The following is an 18,052-nucleotide window of genomic DNA, read 5'->3' on the forward strand; positions in this document are numbered from 1 at the left end:
CGGTGAGCATAAAACATTTCTTTAATAAGCATTTAAAAACTTTGAACGGTAGTGTGTATATAATAGTATTATATAATATTCCCCCCTAAAAACAATTTTAAATGCACGTTAAGCACTGCACATTTCTCCCATATCAGTCACACCCATTTCAGGTCTTGCGGTCTCTACTAATTAGCTGATGAGATGAAGCAAGATGAGGGAGACATACAAAATGTGCAGTGCCTGGGTTGCTTCATGCCAGGTTCACGCCACGCCAAAGATTCCAAACATTTATATTAGTTGTGAGAACGTTTAATGAATTTAAACTCCTCGTAACTCTCGCTTGGCCAGCTGGTTTGTGTCATTAGACATGTATGCCCGGTGGTTGTAAATGAAAAGTGCGTTGTTTAATCTGTAAACACAGGCGCACCAATGGCTGTCAGATGGTTATGCAGGTAGGATGGACAGCCCGTTGAACATCATGTTTAATAAGAAATGTATTCATATAACTGTCTTTTATTTTTTACACACCTCACCTCGCACTGCCGTGAGCTCTTAATGAGAGCTGATCAGTGTCTTTGTGTGCTTTAAATGGACGTAATAGCAGCCATCTGAACGGGCGGATTATTTCAAGTGGTTATGCCGTTTTAAATAGTTTTACGCAGCTACTACGTTTACAGCAGATTCCTTGACGTTATTGTGCATGAAAGATGAAACCACTTTGTGTTTTGGAAGGGAGTTCACATTTGACTTCCAGGCTTAAATGGTTTTATCAAAAATACAAAGGGGGTGAGTCCGTACATTCCGTGCTGTATCAATATGACATGCTTCAATTATTGGCAAGATGGTTTTATTTACTGATCGGGGTAAAGTGGTCAATTTGAAGATATCGCAGTATTAGGGATCCCTCCTGATGCGAGGAATGGTCTCCCCAGTATGGTGTTCGTGAGTGAACGAATCTGAGTTTTTGAACGAATCTTTTAAGTAAACGAATCATTCTCGTTACACAGCCGTACACTGCCACAGACGAAAGGCTCTTTGGGGACATATTTTTCTCCATTTCGAAGCGCGTTGCTGCTGCTCTCCTGCCTTGAGATAGTGGCTGCATCCCAAATCACATACCCTACTAGCCTATATAGAAGGTGATAAACGGTATGTTACAAAAGTAGAGTGCAAATTCACAGTATCTGGATGATTACTATTTCAGTGAGATTCTGAAGTGCACAATACGATGGTCACTTTACTATCCCATGAGGCCATGCAGGGGAGAGGATTTGTGAATCGGTGTGTTCGACTTGAAGCGGCGCTGCTCTGGCCGATCGGTCTATGACATCGAAGTACTTTGTCGTCATACACGCCAATCGAGATGGTCCTTACTGCAGAACACGAAATCCAGATCCAACTCCTCCCACCTTACATATACTTAAACCTACCCATCTCCGCCCCCTGATCCCTAACCCCACCCCTAATCCTACCCATCTCCACCCCCTGATCCCTAACCCCACCACTAATCCTACCCATCTCCACCCCCTGATCCCTAGCCCCACCACTAATCCTACCCATCTCCACCCCCTGATCCCTAACCCCACCCCTAATCCTACCCATCTCCACCCCCTGATCCCTAACCCCACCACTAATCCTACCCATCTCCACCCCCTGATCACTAACCCCACCACTAATCCTACCTATCTCCACCCCCTGATCCCTAACCCCACCACTAATCCTACCCATCTCCACCCCTTTGATCTGGATCCAACTCCGCCCCCTGGATCTCATGTACTGCAATGAGGTGCTATTGCACCAATCGGGAATCGGTTTGATAGACACTTTAATATCCCATGAGGCCACGGGAGGGGATTTATGCAACTGACGCTGGTAGGTCACATGATAATGACAACATGGCAGATGTAGTACATCCGGATTACATTCATACTATTTAGAACTTACTTTTTTTTTTTAATGGACATGAAGTAAGTTCAAGTTCAAATGTAGTACCTACTAATACAGTATGCGATTTCGGACGCACCGCTAGGCTACGTTTAACTCCACTGTGTGCAAATTAAGCACATCCTCTCAGGGGAATCCCTGATTAAATAATTTTGAAGTGCATTCAACTTCATCAAGTGGATGAGGAAAGTTTATTTGGACAGACCCATGACCCCTCGTTTTTTTTTTTTTTTACAGAGGTAGCGAGTCTTCTCAACATACACTTCAGGCTATTCATATTCACACTATATACATTCATAATTAATATTTATTTTTTTAACAGCCCAAGCATACATACAGGTCTATTGAATGGTGTGTAAAATATATTCATAAGGAAAAAACTGTAAATAATAAATCCGGATTCCACGTGATCAATGGCTTAAGGTTTTCCATTAAAACGCGTTTCAAGGGTTCTGCCAGGCATAAAAATGGACATATACTCAGCCCTAATGGCAGTGAAGCTACGCAACTGATGCTGCTACTCTATTCTTACTATTTGTCATATTTTGATGTAATAGAAATGTCTTCCATCTTCCACACTAAGGATGACAACTATAAAGTTATAATGATCGTTCTAATTCTATGAGAATAGGGAAATCCAGAGCATTATATCAATGACACAAGGGAATGATATTGTTCGGAATCACTTTCAGAACAATAAAAACATTGACAGCCAATAATAAAAAAAAAACGATATCCAACCATTATTATAACTTTGTTAGTGTGGATGGTAAAATAAGTATCATTATATAATTATCTTTCTAGCTATTGGGCCTTGACTATTCGATTTTTGCCTATATGCGTAGTATGCTAAGCCTTTGTTTTAGTCTGAATGAGATTTGGATCGACCTTGAGCAAGGTAAAATCTGAATAAACAAACGTTTGTTTACAAACTAAATTATGAACGTATAAAGAATGACTATTTACCTTACACAATTTAAAATTAACTTATTTAGGCTATTACCTAATGTTTAATAATAGGCTAACCTAATAATAGGCTAATGTTTTTTCTATAGCTTAATAAAAGTCATGCTGAGAAAGCAAGTTGAGAAAATGGAGGGGAAATTATACACCTGCTTTGTTGTAATTTGTGGGGGAAACACTATGATGGTTTCTTAATAGATTTGTAGACAAGCAAATTATTATTTAAAAAAAAAATATATAATTTAAGCCTAATTTCGGTCAAGATCGACTCAAAGTGAACGATTCAATGGCTCATAACACGCAAAATGACACTCATTTGTCGCCTCCTACCGGCATAACGATGTAACTGCGTAAAGCGTAACTGAATGAGTCTTTTAGTGAACTGATCCAAAAGAGTCACTGAGAGGAATCAAAATCCCCACCACCCGCGCTCATAGAGTGAGGGGAGGGGCAGGAATGCAGTCCATACCGATGTGATGGTGCTGCTCTAAATGCCAGTCTCTGCCAGTGTCACTGCAACTCCACGAAGCAGAAATTACTGGAGTGTTGCACCGCGCAAAACATTTCCGTAGCGTAGCTGATGGAAACGGAGCCCGTTAGACATGTGCGCGAACGTTTTCGGCGCGTTGAAAAGGTGAGAAATATGCTGCGCATCTCAGGAGGTGGTGAGACATGCTCGGATTGTGTCGGAAAGGGTTGGCTTGTGCTCAGAAGCAATAAATATGTCCTTCTGTGATGATTTGAGTCATGTAAATTCAGGCACCGCTTTGTCAGATTACAGGAAGGATCGTTTTGGTGAGGCATCTACAGGCTTGTTATATTCTCATTCTGCCTTATTGTATAGTTCATGGATGTAGCCACACATTCAGTACTGGGGGAACAAATGTAGTAGGCTAATTTAAGAATCAGCCATTGCGAAACCCATATTTGGGGGACGTTACGTCCCTGTTTAATCTATTAATCTTCAGCTATAAGACACTCTTCATGATGGCATATCATGATGATGAGAAGTGTATTGCATTCAGACTTCATGAACAGAAGATAGTTTTAGTTGATACTGCTGGTAAGATGATCGTCGCTGCCGTGGACAGTTCCAGAATCTCGACTCCCTCCCTGTAGTGTTGATGCTGAAGTTTGAAGACACCCTGCTATTAGTCTCAGTAACATAGCAGAAAACAAGACTGTCTTATAAATGCACTGTTTAAAAAACAACAACGTGTTGAAGTACTGGACTGGTACATTTTTGTCAGGACATTATTCGTTAAGTTTACAGACATTTCCTTTAACCCTAAAATGCAATAATTAATGTGCAAATTAAAAAATGCATAATTCAAAATACCGGTAAATCACCTGTGAAAAATCAATAGCTAAAATGTCTTCATATTAACACTGCATTGGTTGGGCCCTATTATTATGGTAGTTTCTTAGTTTAGTTTGTTTATTGTTTATGCTAATGTTTATTGCATAATTTTAGTGTTGTGTGTTACCCTGATGGTTGTCTTTTTTTCTTCTTCTTTTTTCTTTTTTAGGTGAAACAGCTGCCAGTACAGTAAAATTAACTGTATATTTTTACAGTGTACTTAAAGTGCCCATATTATGCTATTTTAAAGGTTCCTAATTTGTTTTGGAGATCTCCTGCAAATTGCAATAGGTTTACATGAATCCAAGGTAAAAAAAAAGGAAAAATCTTTTTTTTCATAATATACCTTGCACATCACATAATTTCTCAAAGAGTCTGAACGATTCTTTCGAAGATTCAGTCTCTAAATCCCTCCTTTCCTAGTTTACTCGGCTCTGATTGGTCAGACAGCCCAGTCTGCTGTGATTGGTCTACAGATTACATTGCGTATATGGCCATTACTATAGCTGAATTTCAGCTCCGGAGCTTCCTCAGCGCTTGAATACACAGTGATGCGAACAGTAACATTGGCATCTTTTTTTTTTTTTTTTTCTGTATCAATTCCAGTGCGAGTCCTGATCCTTTTGAAGTGCATGCAAAGTAGATTTGCTCTCGCAGTGCTGAAAATAGCATTGTCTTGATATGTCGACAACACAAACAAAACTCTTCCAGGCTTCAGCTACAACTACAGTGTTTGAGGGAAAGGGGGCAGCAAGTGAAGATCATAAGCTGGCATTATACAAATATTTGTTACATTGTTACTTAGATATGTAACAGGAAGTGAGACTGGAATTGCTGACGACAGCCTTTCCAATTTCTGCCGTTCAGAATCGTTTCTATCTTATATGAGACAATAACTTTATTTATCATGTAATTTGATCATTAAAACTTTGCAGACTTTTACATTCACAAACGGCTATGTTACACACTGCATTAAAGGTAATATTTGAAAAAGCATAATTGGGGTGCTTTAAAGAAACACTTCATGATTATGGTGATGAGACATTGCATTAAGCCTGCATTGAACAGAGAACCGCTTTAGTTTAGTCTAGTTTAGTCCTCCATCAATTTTAGAAGGGCCGAATTGTGAATAATCACAATTTCTTTAATATTATTTTATTTTTTATGCATAATGACATTGGCAAAAGAATATGTCCTATTTGTTCTGTATCAAGTCTGTATCTGTATTGTTGTTTAAACGAGACTTTAGGTGTTAAAAGGTTTGTTTTGGCGTCAATTAAGTGGTTCTTGAGCCGTAGTGATTGGGCTGTGGACAAAAGTTTAGGAAAGGCTTTTTGCCATGTGAATTTGAGCAATAGAAAATAATTAATTGACTATGATGTGGCAGAATTCCATGAGTAGTGAAAGAAGCAGTGATGTATTTAGCAGTACCCTACTACCCACTGATAAGCTCTGGCATGGATGGCATGTTGGCTCTTTCGCCCCACCCAAATTTCATAGTCCATAGTGTTTGTTATATTTACTTGAGAGAAGTTGCAACCCTATAATAAGAGGTCTTCTGGGGCTTAAATGATTGTATACCGGAGTATGAGAGAAGGGGGAGGCAGGATGCTGGGAAGCAGGTGGAGCATCTGGACAGATGAGGGTTCTGACTCATCCTTATCTGACCTGACCCTATCCTCCTCCTACACTCCCAGCATGATGTCAAATTAACGCTGTACTGCTGCACAATTGGGGAATCAAAAATTCAACAAGCTTGGTGAACAATTTATACGTTCTCTTGAACTTCGATATATCTTGGGAGTGTTCAAGGAGTATTTATTTTACATTTTTTAAAAATACAATGCAGAAATATCAAGCTGGTTGTGTTAGATTGTAGCAAATGATGCGTTTTGGACAGAGACTTAAGTGTAGGGCTTATTTTTTGCTTTTAGGCTAGGCATATACACTCACCTAAAGGATTATTAGGAACACCTACTAATACTTTGTTTGACCCCCTTTCGCCTTCAGAACTGCCTTAATTCTATGTGGCATTGATTCAACAAGGTGCTGAAAGCATTCTTTAGAAATGTTGGCCCATATTGATAGGATAGCATCTTGCAGTTGATGGAGATTTGTGGGATGCACATCCAGGGCACGAAGCTCCCGTTCCACCACATCCCAAAGATGCTCTATTGGGTTGAGATCTGGTGACTGTGGGGGCCATTTTAGTACAGTGAACTCATTGTCATGTTCAAGAAACCAATTTGAAATGATTCGAGCTTTGTGACATGGTGCATTATCCTGCTGGAAGTAGCCATCAGAGGATGGGTACAAGGTGGCCATAAAGGGATGGACATGGTCAGAAACAATGCTCAGGTAGGCCGTGGCATTTAAACGATGCCCAATTGGCATTAAGGGGCCTAAAGTGTGCCAAGAAAACATCCCCCACACCATTACACCACCACCACCACAAGTCTGCACAGTGGTAACAAGCCATGATGGATCCATGTTCTCATTCTGTTTACTCATCAGACCAGGCAACATTTTTCCAGTCTTCAACTGTCCAATTTTGGTGAGCTCTTGCAAATTGTAGCCTCTTTTTCCTATTTGTAGTGGAGATGAGTGGTACCCGGTGGGGTCTTCTGCTGTTGTAGTCCATCCGCCTCAAGGTTGTGCGTGTTGTGGCTTCACAAATGCTTTGCTGCATACCTCGGTTGTAACGAGTGGTTATTTCAGTCAAAGTTGCTCTTCTATCAGCTTGAATCAGTCGGCCCATTCTCCTCTGACCTCTAGCATCAACAAGGCATTTTCGCCCACAGGACTGCCGCATACTGGATGTTTTTCCCTTTTCACACCATCAGGGATGGAAATTAACTTTTTTGTCCACCGGCCACTGTGGCTGGTGGATTTCAAAATCTACCAGCCACTCAATGTTTTTACCAGCCACTTTCTTGTTTTTAACCGACAATGTGTAACTGCATGTGAAAATGAATACTACAAGAATACTTAAGCAGTTTATTTAATCTCAAGTCTCAATGAAATACTGACATTTTCTCTTTCTCTCACCCTCGGCCTCATCCACCTAATCTGTCATTTATTTTTGTTTTGATGATAATTTGAGCCAGCCTCCAAAAGTAATTAACCTGTCCTGTGATTTTTTTTTTCTCTCACACAACACTCTCCAGACACGGATTTATGAGCTATAGTATGTTGGTTGCCTTTACATTAGAATAATATTTAATATAATCTAGATATGAAATGGAATAAATAGCATTCAATACAAAATGAATATGTCTCATATATTGAAATCAAGTTTTATGTGATAAAATATTTGTTTTTTTTTGTGCATTAGAACCACATCAGGCATTTAGTACAAAATAATTTATTGAAGCATCCAGATACTTCACCACGTGACAGCAGCTAGGCTCCTGATTGGTTAACGCGGCGTGAATTGACGCCAAAGTTCAGATTTTTCAACTCGGGCGGCAGACGCGAATTCGCGTCAAACGCGTGAATGCACAAAAGCACTCAATAAAATCATGCGCGCAGAACGCGTCAGACGCTCGAACTTGCCGCGCGAATGAGGCGTATTCGCATCTACCACGGCGCGCTCTACACCTCATTCGCGCCGTAGGAATTTTTTACGCGCGTAACGCGTCTTTGCAAATGAAATCACTCGCGCCAGAGTCGCTCTATTCTCGTCTGGTGTGAACGCACCATGATGTTTTCTCTGCAGACCTCTACGCCTGCGATGTAACGCCACATTTTTGTTTGAAGGTGTGCCTCCTCTGAAAGTGTCCACCGTCCGGGTGAAACAGTATGCTATTTTTATTTACCCGCCACGGTGGCCGGTAGGTGAAGCGAGTTTACCCGCCACAACACAAAATCACCCGCATTTGGCTGGTGGCGGGTGCTAATTTCCATCCCTGCACACCATTCTTTGTAAACCCTAGAAATGGTTGTGTGTGAAAATCCCAGTAACTGAGCAGATTGTGAAATACTCAGACCGGCCCGTCTGGCACCAACAACCATGCCACGCTCAAAATTGCTTAAATCACCTTTCTTTCCCATTCTGACATTCAGTTTGGAGTTCAGGAGATTGTCTTGACCAGGACCACACCCCTAATTGCATTGAAGCAACTGCCATGTGATTGGTTGATTAGATAATTGCATTAATGAGAAATTGAACAGGTGTTCCTAATAATCCTTTAGGTGAGTGTATATTCATAGGCAACTTGTAAAGATGGCCACTCGCACTCACTGTAATACTTTTTCATTTGAGCTTTCTTCTTCGAAACAGTCTGTTCACCTGGTTATATAAAAGGACAAAGCACCCAAGGCATGCTTTTTTATTTTATTTTCTTTTTTTTGGAGGAAAAAGCTATCAAGAAGTAGTATAAGATCTCTGATCCTGAAGTATACAAGGACTGCATTCATTCTCACTACACCGTTGTAAAGTAATATTCCGGATTAAATGCAGTTTAAACTCTATCACCAGCATCTGTGGCATACTCTCAATCACCACAGAAAATCATTTTGATTCATACCTCAGTTGTAATGTGTGTGCAGCAGCCCACTTTTCTTTCTTTTTCCCCATTCTTTTTTTTATAGCTATATATATATATTTTTTTTTTGTATAGATCAATATCATATTTAAAATCCTTGTGCAATCTCATCCATGTTTATCAAATGTATTTCATGAACACTATACGGTCTGGGTGCTAATAGACACTGTCTCTTTAAGTCCTGTTATTATGACCTCTCCGTGACATCACAGACACTTCCCTAGGGAACAGCAGCCGCAGTCGTCTGCCAATAAAATCTTGTCTTGGACTTTGAATCTGTAGAGGTAAGACAATGGGCTGTGTGAAGGGCGTCTGCACTTAAGGACACTTCATTTCTCTAAACATCTTCTGCAGTTCGGTTTGTTGGTGCTGTTGGATTGGTACACTTGTATAACAGCTGCTAGACAGATTTTGCCATCTTTTTTTGTGGTAATGAGTAGGACCACAACTTCTTTAATAGTTATTCTCCCTATCGCACATGTAAATATTTGCTCTCCACATGTAAATGTTTGCTCTCCAGTATCAACATATTGTCACGACACCGGCAGGTAGGAAGTATGTTTTCCGAGACCTTTCCAGTACGTTGGGTTGTTGCAAACGGACTGTTGCTGTCAAAATCAGATGAATGGATTCATTGGCGAAATTCAGACTTGATTGAATTCAAGAATTCACACGGAGTGAATGCTCGAGTTTCAGTTTTTTTTTTCATTGGATGAACAGATTAAGCCAGGTACATGTTCTAAATTTTAGAAACTGAAATATTCCATTGCTATATCCTCGAAAGTTTGTTTTTAATTTCTACATGTTTGTTCACAAACGTTGTCCCTAAAAATGGAGCTTTGTTTTTGTGATGTGTCATGCATTTAGGCAGCTCCTGTTTCGTGTTGTGTCATGCCGTGTGCCTATTGGGACTGTTTGTTTATGATGGGTGTAGTTGGAAACATCTGGCTGAGTCAGCCTTAGTCATCACAGCTGTACAACACATACAACCTGTGCTCATTACAGACGCACAAAACCTCTCTCCTGCATTTTTCATAGTAAAAGTTTACCTGAGTTAGGATTGACCCTATTTGTTTTTCCCACAATCATACACGGTTCTGAATTTGGTAAAAGTGGCTCATATATTACTTTGATTTCTAATACAGACAGAAAAATGCCCTGCTTGTTGAAGTAATTTAGGGGGAAAAAATTGTTGTTTGCCTGATGTCATTTGGGGATATTTTTTATATTGATTTAATGCAATGGAATTCATACATTTCTAATTCTTTTTGAGGCTACTGTAAAAGGGTTGTTGAGGCACAATATGTCTGTGATTTTATTTGTGTAGTTATTTGTGTAAATTTGTATGTACAATACCGTTCAAAAGTTTGGGGTAATACGTTTTTTGTTTTTGTTTTTTCAAAGAAATGAATACTTCTGTTTAGCAAAGATACGGTCTTCATGGATCACAAAACAATTAAGCAGCACAACAGTCAAAATTGAGCAGCAAATCAACATGTTAAAATGATTTCTGAAGGATCATGTGACACTAGAGACAGCAGTAATGATATTTAAATTGTAGTAACATTTCATAATATTACTATTTTTCCTGTGTTATAATAAATAATAAATGAGACTTCTTTCAAAAACATGGCCCCAAAGGTTTGAACATTATGTATGTTTAGGAAAAGTGTGTATTTTAGGTGTTGTCACCATTTATTAAAAAAAAAAAAAAAAAACATTTCACAGTTTTAATCATGTTATTGCTTTCAATAGTTAATTTAAATGGTCATGCAGTGTAAAAAAAAAAAATTCACAATAGTTCACAGTCTGTTAATTATTATGAGCTCATAACACATGCATGCATCATGATGCATAATATAATAATTAGTAAAATACTATTTAAAGTATTTTTTGGATTTTACCTGTAAAGTATTTAATGTCAGCTACCTATAAAAATACTCTAACGTTTATTCCATTGTATCAACTGTATCATCCTCACTTCTCAACATCATACTTTGGTTATTTCCATATCTCACCATATCATTTGGTTATTTGACCAGATAAATTTGGTTTGACCAAATTGATCATTTGGTTATTTGGTTATCTCACCTATCTGTTTCTCTTTCAGCCTGTTTGGGAAACCCTTTGATGGTGGGAAGAGGACAATGGATCATGGCAGTCAGCAGCCACAGACTCAGCAGATGCCAGGACCCTTCCCAGGTTATTCCGGACCCCGGGGCCCGTACCCTGGGCAGCACCCAGCCCTGTTACGGCTGGATGAGTTGCAGAGGGAGGTCGCCAACCTGGGCCCACAGGTGTGCTCTTACAGTGGCCTGCAGAGCGACAGAGAGTACAAACGACTGGAGCGAGAGCTGACCCGATTACTGCTAGAGGTGGATAAGGTCAGGACAGGGCATCACTGCGTCAAAAGAATCTGAAAAGTAAAGTATATTAATGACTAACCATGTTTTGTTTACCCACCCAGGTGGAGACGGAGGGCCGGCCGGAGCTTCAGCAGGCCCGGAAGCGTGCGGCGGGAGAGTTCGAGGGTCTGCTTCGATACCTGGAGGGTAATGCTACGCATCCATCTCGACTGGCCATTGAGGAGCTGACCCAGGAGGCGCAGAACATGCTGAACGAAGGGGTTGTGGGGCCGTTCCGGCAGGGCCAGGCTCAAGATGCCTTTGAGATTAGTGAGGAGCTTGTGGAGGCTGTGCAGGACGTGGCCATGCGGCTGGCTCAGGTCAAGACGGGTGGGAGCGTACCGCTGAGGAAGGCCCGTTACAAGGCGCTGACAAGGGTCTGTGCCGTACAGGAAATACTGGAGGGTCGCATACGCACTCATACGCTGGCGCTGCCGCTGTCCGACGACACGCACGAGGCCGTGCAGCGCATTAATCAAGTTATGGCGCAGGTGAGTGGTATTGCAAAAGACAAATATCATGAGGAATCACAAACCTGCGTATTAATTAGCAAACTGCTGATATTCTTTTTACACATGAAGGGATGTTTCTTAAAGATACAGCTGGAAAAAAACTTTTTTAATTTTAAGGGTTAGAGAGAGGGTAGAAAAGGTCATGAAAATACCTAATTCTGTTTTTGACCTCAAGTAGAAAGTAAAATGTACACTACAGCTCATAAGTTTACAGTCGGTAAGATTTATTTTTTATTTTTTTCAGCTAGGACACTAAATTGGTCAAAAAAATCTCTACATGTTTTACATTTATTTCTATTTTTTGACACTACTGTTCAACAGTTTAGGGTCAGAATTATTATTTTTTAAATCATACTTTTTTTCAGTAAAATAAAAGATATATTAAATATACACTACAGTTCACAAGTTCGGGGTTAGTAAAAAAAAATCAGGAAGGACATTAAATTGATTAAAAAAAATCTTTTAAAAAAGATTCTTTAAAAAAATTATAATAATAAGAAATATTTCTTGAGCAGCAAATCATCATTTTATAATGATTTCTGAAGGATCATGTGACACTGAAAACAGGAATAAATGACATTTTAAAATATATTCAAATAGCCTAGAAAAGTTATTTTAAATTGTAATTATATTTCACAATATTACTTTTGTTGCTATTTAAACTGTTGAACAGTAGTATATGATCTCTTTAATAATTTTTAAAAGATTGATTTTAGCCAAGAGACAATGTTAAGTAAAGGGAACCTGAAATGAATTGATCTCATGTAGGTGAGTGGTGCCCGCTGCCAGGAAGTGGCTCTGCTGATGGGTCTGAGTGGGCGTGATAGCTGTACCCACCTAGCAAGGATCCTCACAGAGCTGTTGGTAGAACTGGACGCCCTGGATGTGTCTAGTAACGCTGCTGTGAGGAACTACAGAAAACAAGTGGTGGAGGAGATCAATGGTCTGCTAAAACATCTTGACCTGGAGGGAGAAGGATACGACACGCGCAGGTAACACCAAATGGACACATCAACACAAACTACAATAGCTTGTGTCTCATTTTGAAGGCTGCGCCCTCCGTAGGTCGCGTTTGTTGGCCGCATTTATATCATCAAGGATGTTTCATTTCAGAAAAGTAGTCATTATAAAACTGACTTTTTCTGAGGCATAAATAATTGTAAATTCTAATGGTTACTTCTCTAAAATAAGGCAGCCTTAATGATGTATGCAACCAACAAATGAGACCTCTGGAGGTCATATCCATTGAAATTAGACACAACAAATGTGTAGCACCAGTGAAATGCCATTTTATGTTTACTTATGCAACCATTCAGTGAAGATGAAATTGTAATGGGATAGTTCACTCCAAAAATCATTAACAACTCTACCTTGCATCATTCCAAAATATGTACATGCACTGCAGGCTGAATTTATTTGATCACAAATACAGTAAAAACAGTCATATTGTGAAATACTATTACAATTTCAATTGACAGTTTTCCATTTTAAAGGGGGGGTGAAACACTCAGTTTCACTCAATCTCATGTTAATCTTGAGTACCTATAGAGTAGTATTGCATCCTTCATATCTCCAAAAAGTCTTTAGTTTTATTATATTTATAAAAGAAAGATAGGCTGTACCGAGCCTTTCCGGAAAAACCCGAGCGGGTGGAGGCGTGCCGTGTGGGCGGAGCTAAATAATCACGACACGAGCGCGCGAAGCTTTTGCGTTGAGAGCGTCTGGAAGCTGTGAGTGACATCCGAAAATAAACCATGGCTAACAATCAGATAGTAATCCCACGCAGAACAAGGATCTAAACAATACTAAGTGCTCGTTCATACGAGATGGGCAGTGAAATGGGTGAAAAACATAACTCGAGCGTTTTTTTAAAAATAGAAATGATTTGAACTTGAGCGCAGTGTTTTTAGAACACCCTGTCATGCGCGAGTTTTACAACATTTGTGTGTTGTAAACAGACAGACTCATGGTTTATGAGGACATGATTTATTTTTACAATAAACAAGCTGTCACCTACAGTGGCCAGCTAAACAAATGTATTTAAACACACACACACACACACACACCATACATCGCATGCTCCATTGATACATTAACTGTATGTGATCATGTTGTTTACTTGCTGTGCTTACACGCCGATAGTTAACAACTCACAGACATTTGAAGCAGTTTTACTCACCGCCTGCGGTTCCAACGCATGACCGTGAACCTTTATCGTTGGGACTGCTCCATCTTTAAAGGAGCTGTATGTAAGAAATTTATTTCAATTAATCATAAAATGGCCCTGAAATATCACTAGACATTACGAAATCATGTACATTTCAAATACTTATATCACTGACAACAGTAGTCTGGCCAGGATATTGTCATTTAAAAAGTGCAGTTGCAGCCCTCAACTGATGTTGATGTTGTCATGTTGTGTTTTGGTCTGATGCTCCACCCTCCACCTGTCTACCAATCACGAAGTCAGTAGTGTTGCGGCATCTGGGTTGCCAGCTCTGCTCTAGTTACCACAGCTGCAGCTCGTCACGTTCCTGCTGGATCCTGCGGCTGATCTGGCAACCTCGAGTCAGGGGGAGGGGGAGGGGATACACCACTCTACAGTAATTTGACAGTGATTGCAGTACTAGTTTTGGCCACAATCTTACATACAGCTCCTTTAAGTATTAGGCGATCTGCAAATCCGGCGTTGAACTGGGCCTTGTTTATAAAACTATTAAAGTCGAAATGAAGGGAACAAACAAAAACACTTGCACAACTCCGTTGCTGCTCTGGAAAAACAAAATCCATCCACAGGTCCCTTAACGCTGGGTTCTTTGGAAATTTGTGCAGTGTTGTCTTGCCCTGGCAACCAAAAACACACTTTATGGTGCCATTTTTTTAATTGCAGCGCAGCCGAGCCCAGCGCTCTGATGGGCATAGGCGTACTCTCGCACGCACTAGGCTACAGAGGCGCGCGCCCTTCCGGGAGAAGTGCCCTTAAGACCCGTATAAGGAAATTCCGGCCACTCTGACGTCACACACACCCGTATTCGGAAAAAAACTTTCCGAAACTTGTGACAAACCGGAAGGAGTATTTTTGGAACAGAATTACTTCATCAAACTTACAACTTCATTTTTGAAACTTTGTCCATGTTTAGCATGGGAATCCAACTCTTTAACAGTGTAAAAAACTCACTATGCATGAAACAGCATTTCACCCCCCCTTTAATATATTTTGATATGTGATGGCAAAGCTTAATTTTCAGCATCATTACTCCAGTCTTCAGTGTCACATGATCCTTCAGAAATCATTCTAAGATGCTAAAGAAAAAATGATCATTTGTGGAAACTGATGCATTTTTTTCATGATTCTTTGATGAATAGTTCAAATGAACAGCATTCATTTGAAATAGATTTTTTGTCATTGTCATAAGTATCTTTACTATCTCTTTTAATCGATTTGTTGAATCTTAGCTAATTTAAAGTATTATATTGAGTTATATAATATTGTCGTATACAAGTTATTTTTATATATATTAAATATATAAGGGTATATAAAACCTAACCCTCATGTCAAAATATAACTGCATACAGATTTAGAATGACAAGTAATTAATGACAGAAATTTAATTTGTATGTGATTAGAGTTATTTTTAACGGATTATTAGTTACTTTTTTGAATCTATTAATAATCTTTAACCCGTTGCATCTCCAGGTATGATCTAGCGCAGAATGACTCTATTCGTGAAATTGAGGCGATTAGGGGCCGTGTCTCAGTGCTGCGGGAGGAGGTGCTCCGTCATGGTGCCACAGGACAGGGGGCGGAGCTGCAAGGTCTCCTCACGCACCTGGATCAGGTGGACACGGGCCGAAATCCCTGCATTCGGGAGGCACGGCGCAGGGCTGTGCTGGAAGTTCAAGCACTCGTCACCTTCCTAGACCTCTGGGAAGCCCTGGGACGTCGTAACCCTGGAGCAGAGGAGCCTCCTCCTCATGCGGCCGTGTGGCGTGTCTTAGCCAGCCTGGGCCAACTCCAGGCTCAGGTGTTGGGCTTTGACGGCAAGAGGGCTGACAAGAGCTACATGGTATTGGAAGAGCTACTGACCAAACAACTTCTGGCTCTTGATGCTGTGGACCCTCAAGGGGACGAGGGGACCAAAACTGCCCGTAAGCAAGCTGTTAAACATGCCCAGAATATCCTTAGTTACTTGGATATGAAGACAGATGAGTGGGAGTACTGAGAGGCCGATAAAAGAGACTGCAGTATTGCCGAGATTTCCCTGAATAAGGAGCCGCGAGAAAAAGGCAAAAGCTTTTTTGCCTCGTGTGCGACATCAGGACAAGACACGCCCGTGCCGAGGATACAGGCCATGGGCGGAATTTTTAATTTGTATATAAAATACTTTGTGTTTCGCCGTGGGCAGCGAGACTGTTACCCATGATGCACTGCACCTGCTGCTTTTGTTGGTCCATTACTGGTCCCTGAAAACAGCCTTTTTTCTGGCAGAAGGAAACTCGATTTCTACTGCCATGAAGCATTTTTTTTTTTTCATGACAATAATCCATGATCTTTTTAGTTGAATCTGTGCTGTTGATTGGTGTGGTGTGGTGCTAAACCCTGTTCTGCTGCCAAAATCTGCTTCCCGCTTTACCACATGCCTGTGTGGAACAAATTTCAGTCTTTATCACGGTGTGAACACATCAGCTCTTCATTCCTATCCAGTTAGAGCCGTACAGGAGCACATGATCCCCTGCTACGACCACACCAGGTTGTGCAGTGGGCCATTTCCTGTAAATCACACATACCGTAATGTAAAGGCAGTCCAAGCTTAGCATTCATAGGTTTGATCTCTTCTCTAAATTGCACTTTCAGAGCCTAAGCTCCTCTCGCTACAATTATTAGCTGCATATATAAACAAGAGCTGACTCTATATGTGGGAACAATTGTTTTTACATTTTGTTGCATCTTTTACATGCATATATCCCACTGAGAAAATTGTATCTTAAAATAGATGGTAAACAGTGGTTTGTGTTTAGTTTAAAGATTGAAGTGTGTAATTTTATTTTAACATAAAATTACACACTTCACCTTTAAAGAAGACTTTTTGACATCAAAGAAGAATGTGAGAGAAACGGCAAAAAAAGAAAAAGATGTCTAACCCTTCCTGCAGTTTTGCCATATTTCAGTAGTCGGAGGCCAAAATTGCAACGAGGTATTGTCCTTGGAGACGTTTCTTTTTAGTATTGATATGGAGGATAAAAATAGAAACTAGTTCACAAGTTTCTTGTCTTCTTCATTGCTTTTTTAAATTTTTTATTTTTTTTGCTTTTAGGCAACAAGTGCCTGTGCAAGCCACCAGGGAATAGAGCGGAGACTGAAAGAGTGTGTCTGTGATTGTTTAAAAAAAATAAAAAGTGGTGCATGCTATTTTGGTAGTGAGACTGATCAAAGTGGACAGGGGCGTTCTAGGACATTTTCATTGGAGCGGCATGGAAAGACAGCAAGCTATCAAACAAGCACTGAAATACTGTGGCTACATTTACACAGTTACATATTTACACTGGCGAATTACTTAATAGTATATTTCCCTACACTCTCAAACTACTTCAGTATTTGTATACACAATATGCATATTTTGCAGTAAACTTAACTTTAACTAAATAATATGAATTATTTATTCAAAATAAAAATTTACAATTATTTTACCATTCACAATGCTTCATGCTCCTTAAAGCTGTTAAGTAAACAGTCTTGTACGTCTTTTTGTCCGATTTTAAAAATTATTTTTTGCTTCTTAAAAAAAGCCTCTTTTTTTTTTTTAAATCTTCATTGGAAAAATAATTGGGAAAGAAATACTTCCGGAACCAAGGCCGCTGAAAATGTGGACGGGCACTGTTGCAGTCAATTGAGACGACACTGAAATTAAACAAGCATTTGTTTACACATTATTTATTTGATTCAATTCTAAAATATTTGAAAACGGAAATTATGTGTTGACATTGACAAGGCTGTTTGTAGACTCGTGGAAGTAACATAAGGGATGGCAAGAAGGGCGTAATCAGTACACATACAGTACATCGACCCATCACTAGTATTGACAGAAAGTGACTAAGTTAAATGTTCGAATTTCATTTAATAACAAAAATATAGCATATAATATTCTATTATGGAAGTTGTGGTTGTTGAAGAACAGGGTCAGCATGCACACCGTAGTGGTGTTTTGAAACAAATCGGTTTAGTGAGCAACTGAATGACTCATTCCTAAAGATCATGTTCATTCTTGAAAAGTCACTTTTTAATTTTTGAATGAATTTGTGTTTTTGAATTAATCGTTTGAGCAATGTTTGATATGGACC

At 39.8% G+C, this 18,052-nt stretch overlaps 1 protein-coding gene and 1 long non-coding RNA gene across 4 annotated transcripts; one reads left to right on the forward strand and one right to left on the reverse strand.

Moving 5' to 3' along the window:
- Positions 1-299: 299 nt before the first annotated feature.
- bag5 (BCL2 associated athanogene 5) lies at positions 300-16,975 on the forward strand. Of its 2 annotated transcripts, none has more exons than XM_056248150.1 (5): positions 300-434; positions 10,907-11,180; positions 11,264-11,692; positions 12,482-12,705; positions 15,411-16,975. In XM_056248150.1, the coding sequence occupies exons 1-5, from the start codon at positions 412-414 to the stop codon at positions 15,934-15,936; spliced, it is 1,476 nt and encodes a 491-aa protein (XP_056104125.1). In that variant the 5' UTR covers positions 300-411; the 3' UTR covers positions 15,937-16,975. The 2 variants fall into 2 exon arrangements, with proteins under 2 accessions (XP_056104125.1, XP_056104124.1); XM_056248149.1 differs by lacking the exon at positions 300-434 and adding an exon at positions 3,207-3,523.
- Positions 3,768-11,398, reverse strand: LOC130083141 (uncharacterized). Of its 2 annotated transcripts, none has more exons than XR_008806815.1 (3): positions 11,260-11,398; positions 10,888-11,111; positions 3,768-4,016 (listed from the first exon to the last, which is right to left on the reverse strand). It is a non-coding gene; the product is annotated as an uncharacterized LOC130083141 (long non-coding RNA). The 2 variants fall into 2 exon arrangements; XR_008806816.1 differs by lacking the exon at positions 3,768-4,016 and adding an exon at positions 8,937-9,072.
- Positions 16,976-18,052: the final 1,077 nt, after the last annotated feature.

This window comes from Rhinichthys klamathensis, unplaced genomic scaffold, assembly GCF_029890125.1.
Source record: "Rhinichthys klamathensis goyatoka isolate OS25496 unplaced genomic scaffold, OSU_Roscu_1.1 h1tg000053l_1, whole genome shotgun sequence".
NCBI classification, from domain to species: domain Eukaryota; kingdom Metazoa; phylum Chordata; class Actinopteri; order Cypriniformes; family Leuciscidae; genus Rhinichthys; species Rhinichthys klamathensis.

What these genes read in the sequence shown, in the direction of transcription:
- bag5 (XM_056248149.1), top strand. Translation starts at nt 3,492, where the DNA reads ATGTGCGCGAACGTTTTCGGCGCGTTGAAAAG. An exon ending in TTAATCAAGTTATGGCGCAG is followed by an intron (nt 11,693 to 12,481) that starts GTGAGTGGTATT and finishes GATCTCATGTAG; the next exon opens with GTGAGTGGTGCCCGCTGCCA. An exon ending in GAAGGATACGACACGCGCAG is followed by an intron (nt 12,706 to 15,410) that starts GTAACACCAAAT and finishes TTGCATCTCCAG; the next exon opens with GTATGATCTAGCGCAGAATG.